The sequence below is a fragment of the Calonectris borealis genome, chromosome 1 (assembly GCF_964195595.1).
Source record: "Calonectris borealis chromosome 1, bCalBor7.hap1.2, whole genome shotgun sequence".
Taxonomy (NCBI): domain Eukaryota; kingdom Metazoa; phylum Chordata; class Aves; order Procellariiformes; family Procellariidae; genus Calonectris; species Calonectris borealis.
In genome coordinates this window covers 40569054-40581774 of record NC_134312.1, presented here as the reverse complement: position 1 = coordinate 40581774, position 12721 = coordinate 40569054, and the positions used below count along the sequence as shown (strand labels likewise).

At 40.5% G+C, this 12721-nt stretch overlaps 1 protein-coding gene across 1 annotated transcript in view; it reads left to right on the top strand.

The window, feature by feature from the left end:
• PTPRB (protein tyrosine phosphatase receptor type B) overlaps positions 1-12721 on the top strand; it is a 46161-nt gene that overhangs the window by 10715 nt on the left and 22725 nt on the right. The window contains exons 6-12 of the mRNA XM_075149883.1: positions 2122-2391; positions 4160-4420; positions 6580-6846; positions 8170-8433; positions 9426-9689; positions 10655-10918; positions 11648-11911. Coding sequence (XP_075005984.1) covers positions 2122-2391; positions 4160-4420; positions 6580-6846; positions 8170-8433; positions 9426-9689; positions 10655-10918; positions 11648-11911 — 1854 coding nt within the window. The remainder of the gene's footprint in view (positions 1-2121; positions 2392-4159; positions 4421-6579; positions 6847-8169; positions 8434-9425; positions 9690-10654; positions 10919-11647; positions 11912-12721) is intronic.

The following is a 12721-nucleotide window of genomic DNA, read 5'->3' as shown; positions in this document are numbered from 1 at the left end:
TGCGCTTCTGACCAACTTTGTTATCTTGAATTCAACTCAGCATAGTGTATAAAATGAGTTACATTGTGGGGAAGTATGCATGTAGTCAAATTGTTAACAGATTTTTAAGTAATTTTGCAATGTCTAATATTATCCCTTGCTCCAGACACAAATCTACAAATAGGAAAAGGTTAGATCTCGGCTTTCTTTACTACCAACAGCATGGATTAAGGAAGGCATGTGGCAGCCTGGGTAGAGCTGGATTATGGCTTTTTAATCTTCTTTCAGAAGTATAGTTTTCTTTCAGGTATCTCTTGTATGAGTTCTGAACCTGAAAAATCCTGGTATAATTCTCCCACAGCATTACTGGCCACAAAGGTGTGTCATCTTCTCCACACCAGCCTAGCTCATTTAGATGGGAAAAAAAATATAAGTGGGTGAAGAATACATACATAAATTGTTAGTAGACTCGGAGCCAAAAAATATAAAATGTGTGTGTGTGAGAAAGAGACACAGAATATTTATTTTAGAGAATATTTATCATCTACAACTAAACATTTCGTGTGAAAGACACATCCTTGACATATCTAGCTGCTACTCCATTCTCAGTGCAGGCTGGAAAAGACCTGAAAAACCTTTCATGTCCAGTAAGTACAAAGCTGGACTGGTTATATGCACGTCTTTTTTGTTTGTTTAGCCTACCATTAAAGAACTTTAAGATTACCATTTCCATCTGAAGGGAGAGCTTCAGGCCCTCACTCAAACCACTGATCCCCGAATTTGTGACCTAGACCCAGTACTTTCAAAGTTGGGGATCTAGAAGTCCCATTTCCAAGGATGCTGATCATGTGCAATTCCTTCCCTTGACTTTTCCATAGATACCAGGAGATTTGAAAACAGAGTCACTTCAGCAGAAGCCTAAAGATAAATTTGTAAATCCAGGCTGTAAGGTCTACAGATACTGAAGGGGTTAGTCTCTTAGGATCCCTCTGTAACTCACAGAGAGAGCCGGGTGCCCAGGAACATAATCCACATCGCTGTGTATTGAGAGGGTGCCTACGGCAGCAGAACCTGCTGAGGAATGTTGTGGTAAGGAATATGGACATCTCAGGGACTGAAACTTTGTACCATAAGGGTGTAATGATGTCCAGCCAGTCTGACAAGGCTGAACTTTATTTGTTATGATGTAAGTACATCAGCAATTGAAACACATCTCCCATATTCACTGGCATGTGGAAGATCTAGGTTTGATACCCAGCTATGCCTGTGAGAAGTGAAACTGCTAACTATTTTGTGGTGCTGGTAGAAATCCCTCAATCCTCTGCTAGGTACTGAGCAATTAAATATTAACTAAGCCAGAGAAAATATGAGAGTATGATTCTAGCCTTGTAGTTTACAGTTAATACTTGCTGATGGTCTCAGGGCTCCAGTGCTGATCTCTGAGTATCTTAACACTAAGCTATAGGCATCCTAACCTAAGAGTCTGCATCTGTCTTCCAGTCTCCACTTGGTGTGGTTAATATTTAATTATTCCATGAAAATCAGAAAAGCTTCAGTGGTCCAGTGTGACCTTCAGCAGTAGGGCAGGAAGGTTGAGCATGTAAATTCAGGACCCTTGAAGTGGAGACAGGACAGAGTGGATGCTTTAATGAACCTCAGTTTGAACCTCGGTGCCTTACAGCTGGGAGGGACTAGGACATACAAGGCCTTTGTGGAAGAAGCCTTTGCATTTCTGCTGCTGAGACCAGAATTTGGCCCATAGTGATTGAAGTTTTGGCCTTAGCTTTGAAAAATTGATTGGCAGTTTCTAAGTTAACTTAAGTCCAGGAAACAACTGGGAAGCTAAATGAAAACTGTAAGATGCATCTGAGAAGTGCATGCGGGAGATTTTGCCTGCCCTAAGAAGGGTTGCCTATTTCTGATGTCAGAAACCAACAGTGAAAAACTGAGTGGTTTGTGGGGAAGAGTAAAAATTATCTTTAAAATGAATGCCAGCCTTTGTAACAGGATACCTCACGTTGCTCTAGCTGATCCAAGTACTTCTACAATAGCTATGCTGCGAGACAGGTTTTGCCCGTCTGCAGTTACTTCTTACCAGAAATACCCCACTTCAAAATTACTCTCTCTGTCTCTGTATTTCAGTTCCCCAGAAAGTTTCTGAGCTGAAAGCCGGTGGCGGTGGCTGGCTGAGGTCTCTGCGAGTGACCTGGCTGCCCCCTGCGGGAGACTGGGAGAGGTACCGCCTGCTGCTGTGGAACCGCTCAGCCCTGGTGCTCAACACCACCCTCGAGAAGGACTCCACGGAGTACCTCATCCGCGACGTGGGCCTCATCCCGGGGAGGCAGTACGACGTGGACGTCGTTGTGGAGAGTGGCGATTTGCAGACCAAGACTAGCTGCACGGGGAGAACAGGTCAGCGTGCTCGTCCGGGAAGCGTGAAAGTGCGAAATGTTCAGCTGGGCTCTGTGGACAATCAGAAACAAATAGTATTTGGGAATCCACAGATGAATTTCACTATTAATACAGTAAAAAGGAGCTCTCTTGTGAAAAACAGAAATAATTATTTTTAGCAGTTCTATGAAAACTTTCAGGGTTATTTTTGTGGTAAATATATTATTAATGAAAGTTTTGGGAATTATATCACCGTTCTGTCATGACTGAGGCATAACACTACATGTATAACATTTCACTGCTACATTTTGTAGCTGACTGCAGGCACCCTATATAGTTCTTTAAAGAGAGCAATATAGATTTTCCTGTATTGTTCATCAATGTGTTCAGTGGCAAACTAGTTTACTTGACAGCTTGTATAACTAATTAGTATCAATAGTGTTAACCAAAACTGGCTGAGGTCTTTGTTAGTATGGCAGTTCCATAATGTCCCAATTCTTGTTCCTGTGCTCCAGAAATAAAATGGGGTTAGCCAGTTCAAGTCAGCCTTTCCAAAGGAAATGCATATACACTGCAGTGACGTTACTGGAATTCTTTTGGAGCATGCTAGTCAAAGCCACATCTGATTGCTTCAAACTTAAAAAATAGTTGCAATATAATTGTTAATAGTTCTGCTCTGTGAATGAAAATAAGTGCAATTCAGAGGACAAGAAGACTTGGAGGGGTCTTATAAGGCAAGGCTCAAGCCTGAGCCTTATCTCACAGGAGAATGTGAGAAAAGATAGGGCCACCCTACTTCATCTTTACACTTCCTGGTGCCTGCCTTTCCTGCTACACCCTTACCTGTCATTCCCCGAGGGCTTCATTTTGTTGATTTCACACAATGGCAAGACCAATAGATGCTACAGAACTGAAGCTTTCTCTAGCCACCTTGATCAGAGGAAGGCAGATTCTCATCTTGCTTACTTTGATATACATTACAAATAATTTAAATGGTTACTTTTAATTGACACAGCTAAGTGATTAGAACATAGTCCAATAAATAATAGCCAGCAGTGGGTGTATCACAACTGTATTTGACCCATAGTCAGGTACATAATATACCTGTTATGAAGCATAGGTATTAGGCCCTATTCTGACTTAATTTTCTCTTACGAAAACCCGCAGTCTTGGAAAGTGAGTTGGATTTCAGCGTAACAGGGACAAAATCAGATCGGGGACTACGTTAGGTAACAGATGCCCTCTATGTGCACGCATGCACACACACACAAACACAGAAGTTTACCGATTACGTTCTTCTATACCACTGTAAGTTTGGAGTGTCTCCCAACTTCACTGAGATACGAACCAGTGCAAAATCAATGTCACTCTGACCCTGTAATTTGCATCCTTGTTTGTTACAGCTAAATTGATGTAGATCTGTTTTATGGTACAAATGTTTTGTATCCCTGTCTAGCACCCACAGTTCAAGAGGAGGCTTACTGACTTCACTGCATTTCCGTTCATACTAAAATATATATCCTGGCATAAGTTTAAATCTAAGCATTACAGCCATAATGCACTGTTGAAGTCTGCTGCTACAGCCCTTTACTGGAAGAGTAGCGCAAATACTAGATTTGTAAGATTGGCTTCCTAGAGAAAGGTAAAGAATGTCCTCTTGATTACAAATACTCTGTTGCTGTCACATTTCTGTTTTACAGAACACATTCCTTACAGCAGCTGGAGATATGACATGTGTGTTCACTACAAAAAGTCCTGTTCTCGTTGTGATATTTGTGTACTTTTACAGCTCCAGAGCCTGTTCTCCAGCTCCGTGTGAAGCACGCTAATGAATCTTCACTTAGTGTCATGTGGATGACCCCTGTTGCGGAATGGGACAGCTATGTGGTTTCACTTGGAGACAGGGATCTTACTGTCATAAAAAAAGGGCTTGCAAAAGAAGCTAAGGAATTCACTTTCACTGACTTGGTACCTGGAAGAAAATATACAGCTACCATCACTACCATTAGTGGGATTTTAAGCAACTGGACTTCAGTGGAAGGAAGAACAGGTATCATCCTGTCAAACTATTTTAATCTTTACTTCTGTTAACCATTAACAACTTTCTTTGCTTTGTAGTGAACTGAATGAACTCAGTGTCTAAATACCAAAAGTCTTGAATTTACATTTTTTTCTTCAATAGAAGAGTTGTGTTTCTGAGTCTCTCATTTCTATCAGTTATGTTGCAGTATTTATTTAAAGTTTTGGGGAAATGGATATGTAATTCTTAGCAAAACAGTTTTCTGTAATATTATGTCACATCTGATCAATCTACATTGGCACAAGATTCCATATAAGAAGAACGATTTTCACTGGATATCTTCAGGAAGGTCACTTCCTTGATTCAAAGCATTCATCATCTGGAAAAAAAAACCACTACCACCACACAGGAAAATATTGCTTTAGGGGGAACATTCCAAGGTTGACAGACACAAAACATATGTGACCTTGAAAATGTATTTTGCATCTCTCTGCTCTTCTGAATCCAAAATCTGTATCTGTTACTTAGGATGATGACTGTGACGCAAGGAAGGTCCCATTCCCAACCCCCGCAGGGTGCTAATTTTGTGCACATGTACAAATTTTAAACCATATGTGTTGCTTTACTCTGCTTCTTATGCATTCTCCAGTGCAAGTAAAGTCTTAAAATGTAGCTCTGGTCTGGCACAGCACAGGGAAAAACAAGCTGCTGGTGTATGAATCTAATCATGCCTATGGCTTGATAATGGTCCTTACTAAAGTGTTGTAACTCCTTCCAAGGCCTGAAAAGTTTGACTTACACTTTCATTTCTCTGCTATGTGATTAGATAGCTGGGATTTCACTTCCTTCTGCCTTATGCCCCTTTAGGGGGCCTATTCAGGCATAAAGGTTACAGTGTCCCACTTCACTAGTATGAATCAATGCTTGAAAACACATCAGACAGGGATAGTGTGTCAGCATTACATTCAAAGTGATAAAGAACAAACATCGATGAATTTGAACATAGGTCTTAATAAGCATTCCAGACCTCTGAATCTTCTTTTCAGTAGGACAACCTACTAAGCTTGCAAAACATTGCTGTAAATATGACAGAAATAGGTTTTACATGCTTCCCAGATTGGTCAGCTTCCAGTAAAGCCTGAGGTGTCACTGAAAGTGCCTTTCGCATAGAAATCTGGCACTTCTGTTTCTTGTTGGACCTTGCTATGTGATGACAGTACTGTAAAACGGGTGGAATTTTTGATTTGGTTTTATATGAACATTACGTTTTTTCAGCTATGTGCCTAATTTCTAGCTTTTATTAATGATTGCTAATCCAATACTATGTGTGCAAAAAGGTTGACATAAAATGAGGTGAAGCTTGCAATCACATTTTGTAAAGTTAAAGGGTTCTTTATTTCAGTTGTGCTTGATCAAGTAAGAAATACTTGGAAAGAAGTAGCTGTATTTCCTTGCTTTGACCAAATATTGTCAAATTAAAAAAAAAAAAAATTTAGGTAAAATTTGTGCTGGATATTCCATTCCTTTCTGTTCTTTCTTCTTCCTTTTTGGTCTGGCTAAGTTCACCAGCTTGTACTTTGATAAATGTCATGTTAGTTTAACAATTAATTCATCTTTGGATGCTAGAAAAGTTATTATCCTGCAGATCTTCTGATGTAAAAAGTAAAACCAAAACCATCCGTCTCAGTTCCCCCAAAATTAAAGGGTCTAACACTCTCTGAGGTATAGATGACTGTGCCTGAGGTATTCATCAGCAAACTAGTTTGCCATTTAATAGGAATGAGAGATGGGGAATAGGAGAGGAAAGGGAGAATGAAAGACACAGACTGTATTTGAAATAGTCATCACAAAACAAGTGATTTCCTAAATTGATGGCTTTTGTTTAATGGTATTTATAAAATGCCATCCCTTCCTGTTCACTGATCCTGAATCATTTTGGTCTGACTGAGAAAAGCTGTGCTAAAGCCTGCAAGACCTTTCTCTGCCTTAGATAGTTTCCCATAGACCGTATCCCATCAGACAGGAAGCAGTCCACAGTTAGATTATTTTTAGTCCTGTTGAGTCTGGCTGCAAATTGGAATGTTCTTTTTATGCACTTCCTCAGTGTGACTAAACTTGGGTTATTTGGGGGATTTTGCTTTGGTTTATTTTGTTTCTCCTCAGTAACATTATGACAATTTTTTTTGCAGTGCCAGCCCAAGTGACTGGTCTGACTGTGGCAAGTCAGGGATCAACCAACAGCTTGTTCACCAACTGGACAAGAGCGCTGGGAGATGTAGACTCCTACCAAGTGCTACTGATTCATGAGAATGTGGTCATTAAAAATGAGACTGTTCCTAGTGAAACCAACAGATACCACTTCTATCCCCTGAAACCTGGAGGACTCTATTCAGTTGTTGTCACCACTGTCAGCGGGGGGATATCTTCAAGGCAAACGATCGCAGAGGGGAGGACAGGTAAAAAGGAAAACACTCCAGCATGTCTTTTGTCAGTTCCTAAAAGGTGAATTTATTAAAAAGAATGGTCTTATGATTAAGCCACTGGACTGAGAATTCAGAAATACAGGAGTTTCAGCCATATAATTCCTGTGTGTGACCTCAGGCACACTGTGAGTCCAGATTCATGTTAACGTAGCTTTAGGGAGCTAACTGCCTACAACAGGAACTCTGTACAGCAGGATCACTCTGTAGTGAAGACAAAAATATGCCCAAAGAGTAATGTATAGTTGTGGTGGGTGAGTCACTCCTTGGAAGGGACTTTCTTGTTCCATTGACTAGATGGCAGCATAGGGTGATTGCTCCTTACTTCAGTGTGCAAATTAGCTGCCTAAAGGTGGTGGGATGAATTTGCATCTCAGTCTCTCATGACCCATTCTTTTTCTCCAATCCAACATTAAAGAATGTCCACCAGGATTAATTACTTGTTATAGGGCCCTTCGATACTGCATAGGACAGGATTTACTATTGCATCAAATTCTGTAAGTTTAATGACTCATGAAATGTAGTACCAGTCCTTTGGATATTTAAAAAGAGGGAAAAATTGACAACACAGTGCAATTTCACCCTTTATCTGAATTCGGCAAAGGCCAGGCATTCTGCAGTTTGCTCCAATGTTCTCCTTGAAAACAACTACTTTCAGGTTAAAAAAAAAAGGAAAAACAATTGGAGAAGAATAACACTAAAAGACTTAAAGTACATAGGCACATTTTGAAAAATCTCCTAATATTTTTGACTCTGACAGCTGATGGGGCTGCCCATCAGAGGTCAGTCCATTACCACTGAGGTGAGTCAGTTCAGTGCATCAGAGTCCATTGAAAATGTGGCAGTTCATTATGATTAAGGTCTGCCCCTGTAATAACTCTGGTAATTTTGTACCTGGTTGATGGTCGTTCTGGCAATGTGGAGCCTTTTAGCTCACCTTGCTGGCTTGAAAAACAAATTCATGTTTTGGCCACTAGGCGTCAGAGAACTCATTGTAAATGAAATACATTCTCTACGGACCTCAACTTCATACAAGCCTCAGCAGTTATTGCTATTACTGATGAATGGCAATTTGAGAGGATAACTCATCTCCTGGGATTTTAGAAGTGTTGGGATCATACCACCAAAGACAATTTGCTTCACTGTATTCCAAAAAGCTGATGAGTGCTGCTGAGTAGGAGTCAGTGCAGAGCTTCTCAGAGTCCCAGACTGCTTATTTTGCAGGGTGGCATTCCAGGCATTCTCACAATAGGAATCAGCTAGTTAAAGATCTTCTGGTTTTTCCTCTTTGTTGCACAGTTCCTTCCAGCGTGACTGGAGTAACAGTAAATAACTCAGGTCGCAGTGACTACCTCAGTGTTTCTTGGCTGCCAGCTTCTGGAGATGTAGACAGTTATTTGGTAACACTCTCTCACGATGACCAGATTGTTCAGACTCTCACCATTTCCAAATCCTTCAGTGAATGCTCCTTCAGCAGCCTTACTCCTGGGACGCTTTACAATGTGATGATAACCACGAAGAGTGGGAAGTATGAAAATTATTCCTTCAGCCAGGAACGAACAGGTAAAGAGAGCCTCTGAGCGAATACAGTTGCCGTAACCACTTTGTATAACCATTGTCAATAACCTATGAATATCTGACCAAACTGGGATGGGTGAGTAGGGGTTGGAGGGTCAAACCATAAAATTACAGCTTTACAGACTTAGTCCTATTCTTATGCCCCTACTGCTGCTTTATGTCATATACAAAATTACTTTACCATGAATAAAAGTCATGTGTCAGTCCTTGTGAGTGAGCAGAAATCATGTATCTGTTTTGGCTCAAATGCATTTTCCTGCCCTTAACGCCTCTACTTGGGTCTTCAAGTATATCCTGCAGAGCATCCCCCCAAAAAGTTATTCAAACACTGGAAGAACAGGATAGGAGCTAACTACTAAAATATTAATAAGGTGTCACATAAATGAGTAACACCCACATCTATTGGTTTTGGTCAAGTAACAACCATGTCTATGGTTTTGGTCATGCAGTGTTCAAGGAGATTATAACAGGAATAGAGAAATTTCAGAGAAGGGTGGCAGTAATGATGGAAAACTTTTTAAAACTTCTTCAAAGATTGAAAAGGCTGAGACTTTACACTTGGTAAATCAGCAGAATAAAAGAAAGATGGTAAGAGGTGTTAAAACAACAGAGAGTATCAAGTTAGTGCAATTTTAGTCTTCTCATCATGTAATTGAAAATCCAAGGGACAGCCATTTAAATGAGGAGAAGCAAATTCAGAACTATTGTGAACCTGTGGAACTCACTGCTATAAGCAAAACTGACCAAGTTCCAAAAGACCAAAAATTGGAAAGGCAAACTATTGTATATGATGTAAAGCAGCCTGGAAACTGTAGAGTTACTATTTTAGAGGGTAGGGTATTGCTTAAATCCACGTTGTTGTCTTTTTGTAACTTCCTCAGAAAAGTCTGGTAATTACCGCAAATATAGTCCACTACAGCAACTCCTGTTATTTCAGGAAGTTACTGCTTTCTGAATCTTTGTGTTTTTTCTTTCAGTCCCTTCAAGTGTTCAGGGACTTACTGTCAGCAATTCAGCCAGAAGTGACTACTTGAAGGTGTCCTGGTTACATGCCTCTGGATATTTTGATAATTATGAAGTGATCATCAAGAACAACAATGATTTCATCCAAACAAAAAGCGTCCCAAAGGATGAAAATGAATGTGTGTTCACTGATCTGGTCCCAGGGAGGCAGTACAGTGTCACAGTCAGCACAAGGAGTGGGAAATACGAAACTAGTGAAAGGGTCTATGGCAGAACAAGTAAGTAAATACCCCAGAAACATCCTCAGACACTCCAGGATTTTTTTCTATTTACCATAGCTGGGGTCAAAAATCTCATATGATTTTAAAGTAGGATGTTGAGTGTGACTCTTCGAATGTGTGTCATTCCAAATATGGAAAGCAGTACTTAGTTTATGACCAATGTTTAAGTTACAGACATACAGCAAGTGAAAGAAGAGACTTGTGCTGTGAGCTTGGAAAGTAAATCTTGAAACGTGGAAAACTGAAAAACGGTTGTACAGATTTCCACATAAGCTTAGTATTTATGCTTAAACTATGCCAGAATGTGCAAGGCAGTTTTTTCTGGTCATGGAAATGTGTAAGGAAGAAGATAGGCTAGACCTCACTCTACTCAAACTACCCCAAGAGCTGGAGTTGGAGAGCATGGGGCAAGAGTGGTAAGGTGGCTAGTTGTGAGCCGGCAGGGATCTGGATGCAATCTGCCTGTCTTCACCGAGCACCACATGTAAGCTAATGAGCCATGCTAAGAAACCAAGTTTATTAACACAGATGTAGCACTGGGCAAAAATAACTGACCTGCATTTGGCAGGAGCTGGGAACTGCGCAGTGTGGTGCTGCAACACATAGACAGCTTTCCTTGGGTCTCCACTAGCTCACGCCTCTTTGCACTGCATTTGTTGTACATGCAGATCCTACACAATTTTTGTTGGCTATGCAAACTCCCTGCAGGCTCCGTTATTATTTGTTTATTATTTTTATGCTGATAGGTTGTGGACTCGCTGTTCTGAAATGGGATCTCCCGGCGTTAGATACGGTGCAAACCACAAACAGCAACCCTTGCAAATAAGTGCAATCTACTGCTTTTCCTAGGAAACTGAATGAAAAGTTTTAGCTCAGGAGCATGGCCTCAGAGATGTTATCTTTTTACTGTGATCTGGTAATAAGTACTGAGAAGTTTCCTATCTTTCTTCTCACCTCTTCAGTGCCAGAGTCAGTGAAAGAACTGACTCTTAGTAACAGAAGCACAGAAGATCTGCAGGTAACTTGGTCAAAGGCTGAGGGGGATGTTGATAAATATGAGATTCAGCTCCTCTTCAATGATATGAAGATCTTCCCACCCATTTTCCTTGGGAACACCGTTGAGGAGTATTGGTTCACAGCTCTGACTCCAGGACGTCTATACAAAATTCTTGTCTTGACAATCAGTGGAGATGCACAACGTGCTACTTTCATAGAAGGCCTGACAAGTAAGAAATATCGTGGTATTTAAAATGTGTTGAGGCTTCTCTAGAGGAAAGAACAAGACACAAAAAATCAAGGGAGAACCATGATCTTATTTAAGCTCCTGTAACACTGGTACAAAGATAGCAGATCTCATTAGTAGTACTAAATCACAGTAGTACTTCAGTATCTGTGTTTAATAAACAAATGTCATAGGCATATTTTATTATTGGCAGATAATTTGATTTGTTGCATACAAATGGTATTGAGATGTCGGTGTTTGGGTTTCTGTTATTCCCATGCCTGCTAGTTGTTTGCTTAGTATCTCTAGCTAAATCTCTTAAGCTATTTTACGCCTTTGTTTACCCACCTGAAATGAATGGGTGAGATTATAACTGCAAAATGCCTAAGTAAGTGTACATAAAGAGCTTTGATTTTCTAAGATATTTCTAAAGCATCATTCGGAGAAGAGGGTGGTTATACAGATAAAAGAACATACAAACTTTTTTCCTGTTTAACTTACATTTTCTTTTCTTCCTGTAAAACACATAGAATTGATTTTCTAAAATGGCACAATCCTACACAAATGCCTTCAGCTTTGCTTGTGTTTACCCACGAGTGAAATTGCTTGTACCTGCAAATGCTCTTTGTCCTTTGAATCATTTGCTGTGGCTGTAAAAAAGTAGGAATTAAAAAGTCTGAATCAAACAGGAAATTTGTGAGCAGGTGCCTTTGTGTTCCTTTTTTTTTTCCAGTTCCAAGTGCGGTCAGAAACATTCATGTGTCACCTAACGGCATGACAAACAGCCTGAAAGTGAACTGGACTCCTGGAGGTGGAGATGTTGATTCCTACACAGTGACTATATTTCAGCAAAACCATCAGCTTGATTCCCAGAGTGTCTCCAAACACGTCTCTGAGCACATGTTTCACAAGTTGGAAGCTGGGGAGCAGTACCGGGTGGTGGTGCAATCTAACAGCGGCACTTTGCACAACAGTTTAGCAGCTTTTGGGAGAACAAGTACGTTTCTTTTGAGACAAGGAGCGAGTTGCATTATGTCTTCCCAGAAGCTCACCCTTATTTAATAATGTTTATGAACGTACCATTGGGTATGGGGAGACTCAGACTCACAAGAAGTTTTTATCTCAAAGAGTGTGTGTCCTCACTCTTGCAAACACTTAGGCATCTCTCTGTTAATACCAGTGAGATCTGTCATGCGAGTAGCTTTACCTGGGTAAATGTGTCTGGAATTCAGGTCCCCAGCCCAAAGTGTGCCTTTATAGGATGAATGCAGTTCCAGCCCTCCCCAGTCCTGTGCCTGTACCCATCTGACACATACATCTGCAGGGCTCCATGTAGTCAAATACTGTGTTCTAGCAGAGCCCATTGCATGGTCAAGGCTTGTTAGACAATGTATTGCCCCAATATACTGCGTGTCAGGACACACAAACAGTGGAACACCTTGTTTTTAATCCATCCTCTCTCTTTAGCACCCGCGTGTGTTTGCTGTGGCCTTGACTTTTGTGCAACAGCTGCTAGCTAATGTTTTCTATTCTGTGCCACTATTTTGCCCCGATTTACCACTTCTTTATTTTTCAGTTCTTTTTCACTGTTCACCTTTCTTAACTGTTTTGGTCAATTCATATCACTCTCCTTCTCCTTCTTTTCGTGGTGATTTATGTACATCTCTTGCTTCTCCATGCCCAGTTCAGATGTCCATGATGCTCTGTAACTTCATCTGGTGGTATTTATGTCTAGGAATTATTTGCTTGTGCAAACACATGCACAGGTATCCCTTTTCCCACAAGTGAACATGCAAATGTACAAAGA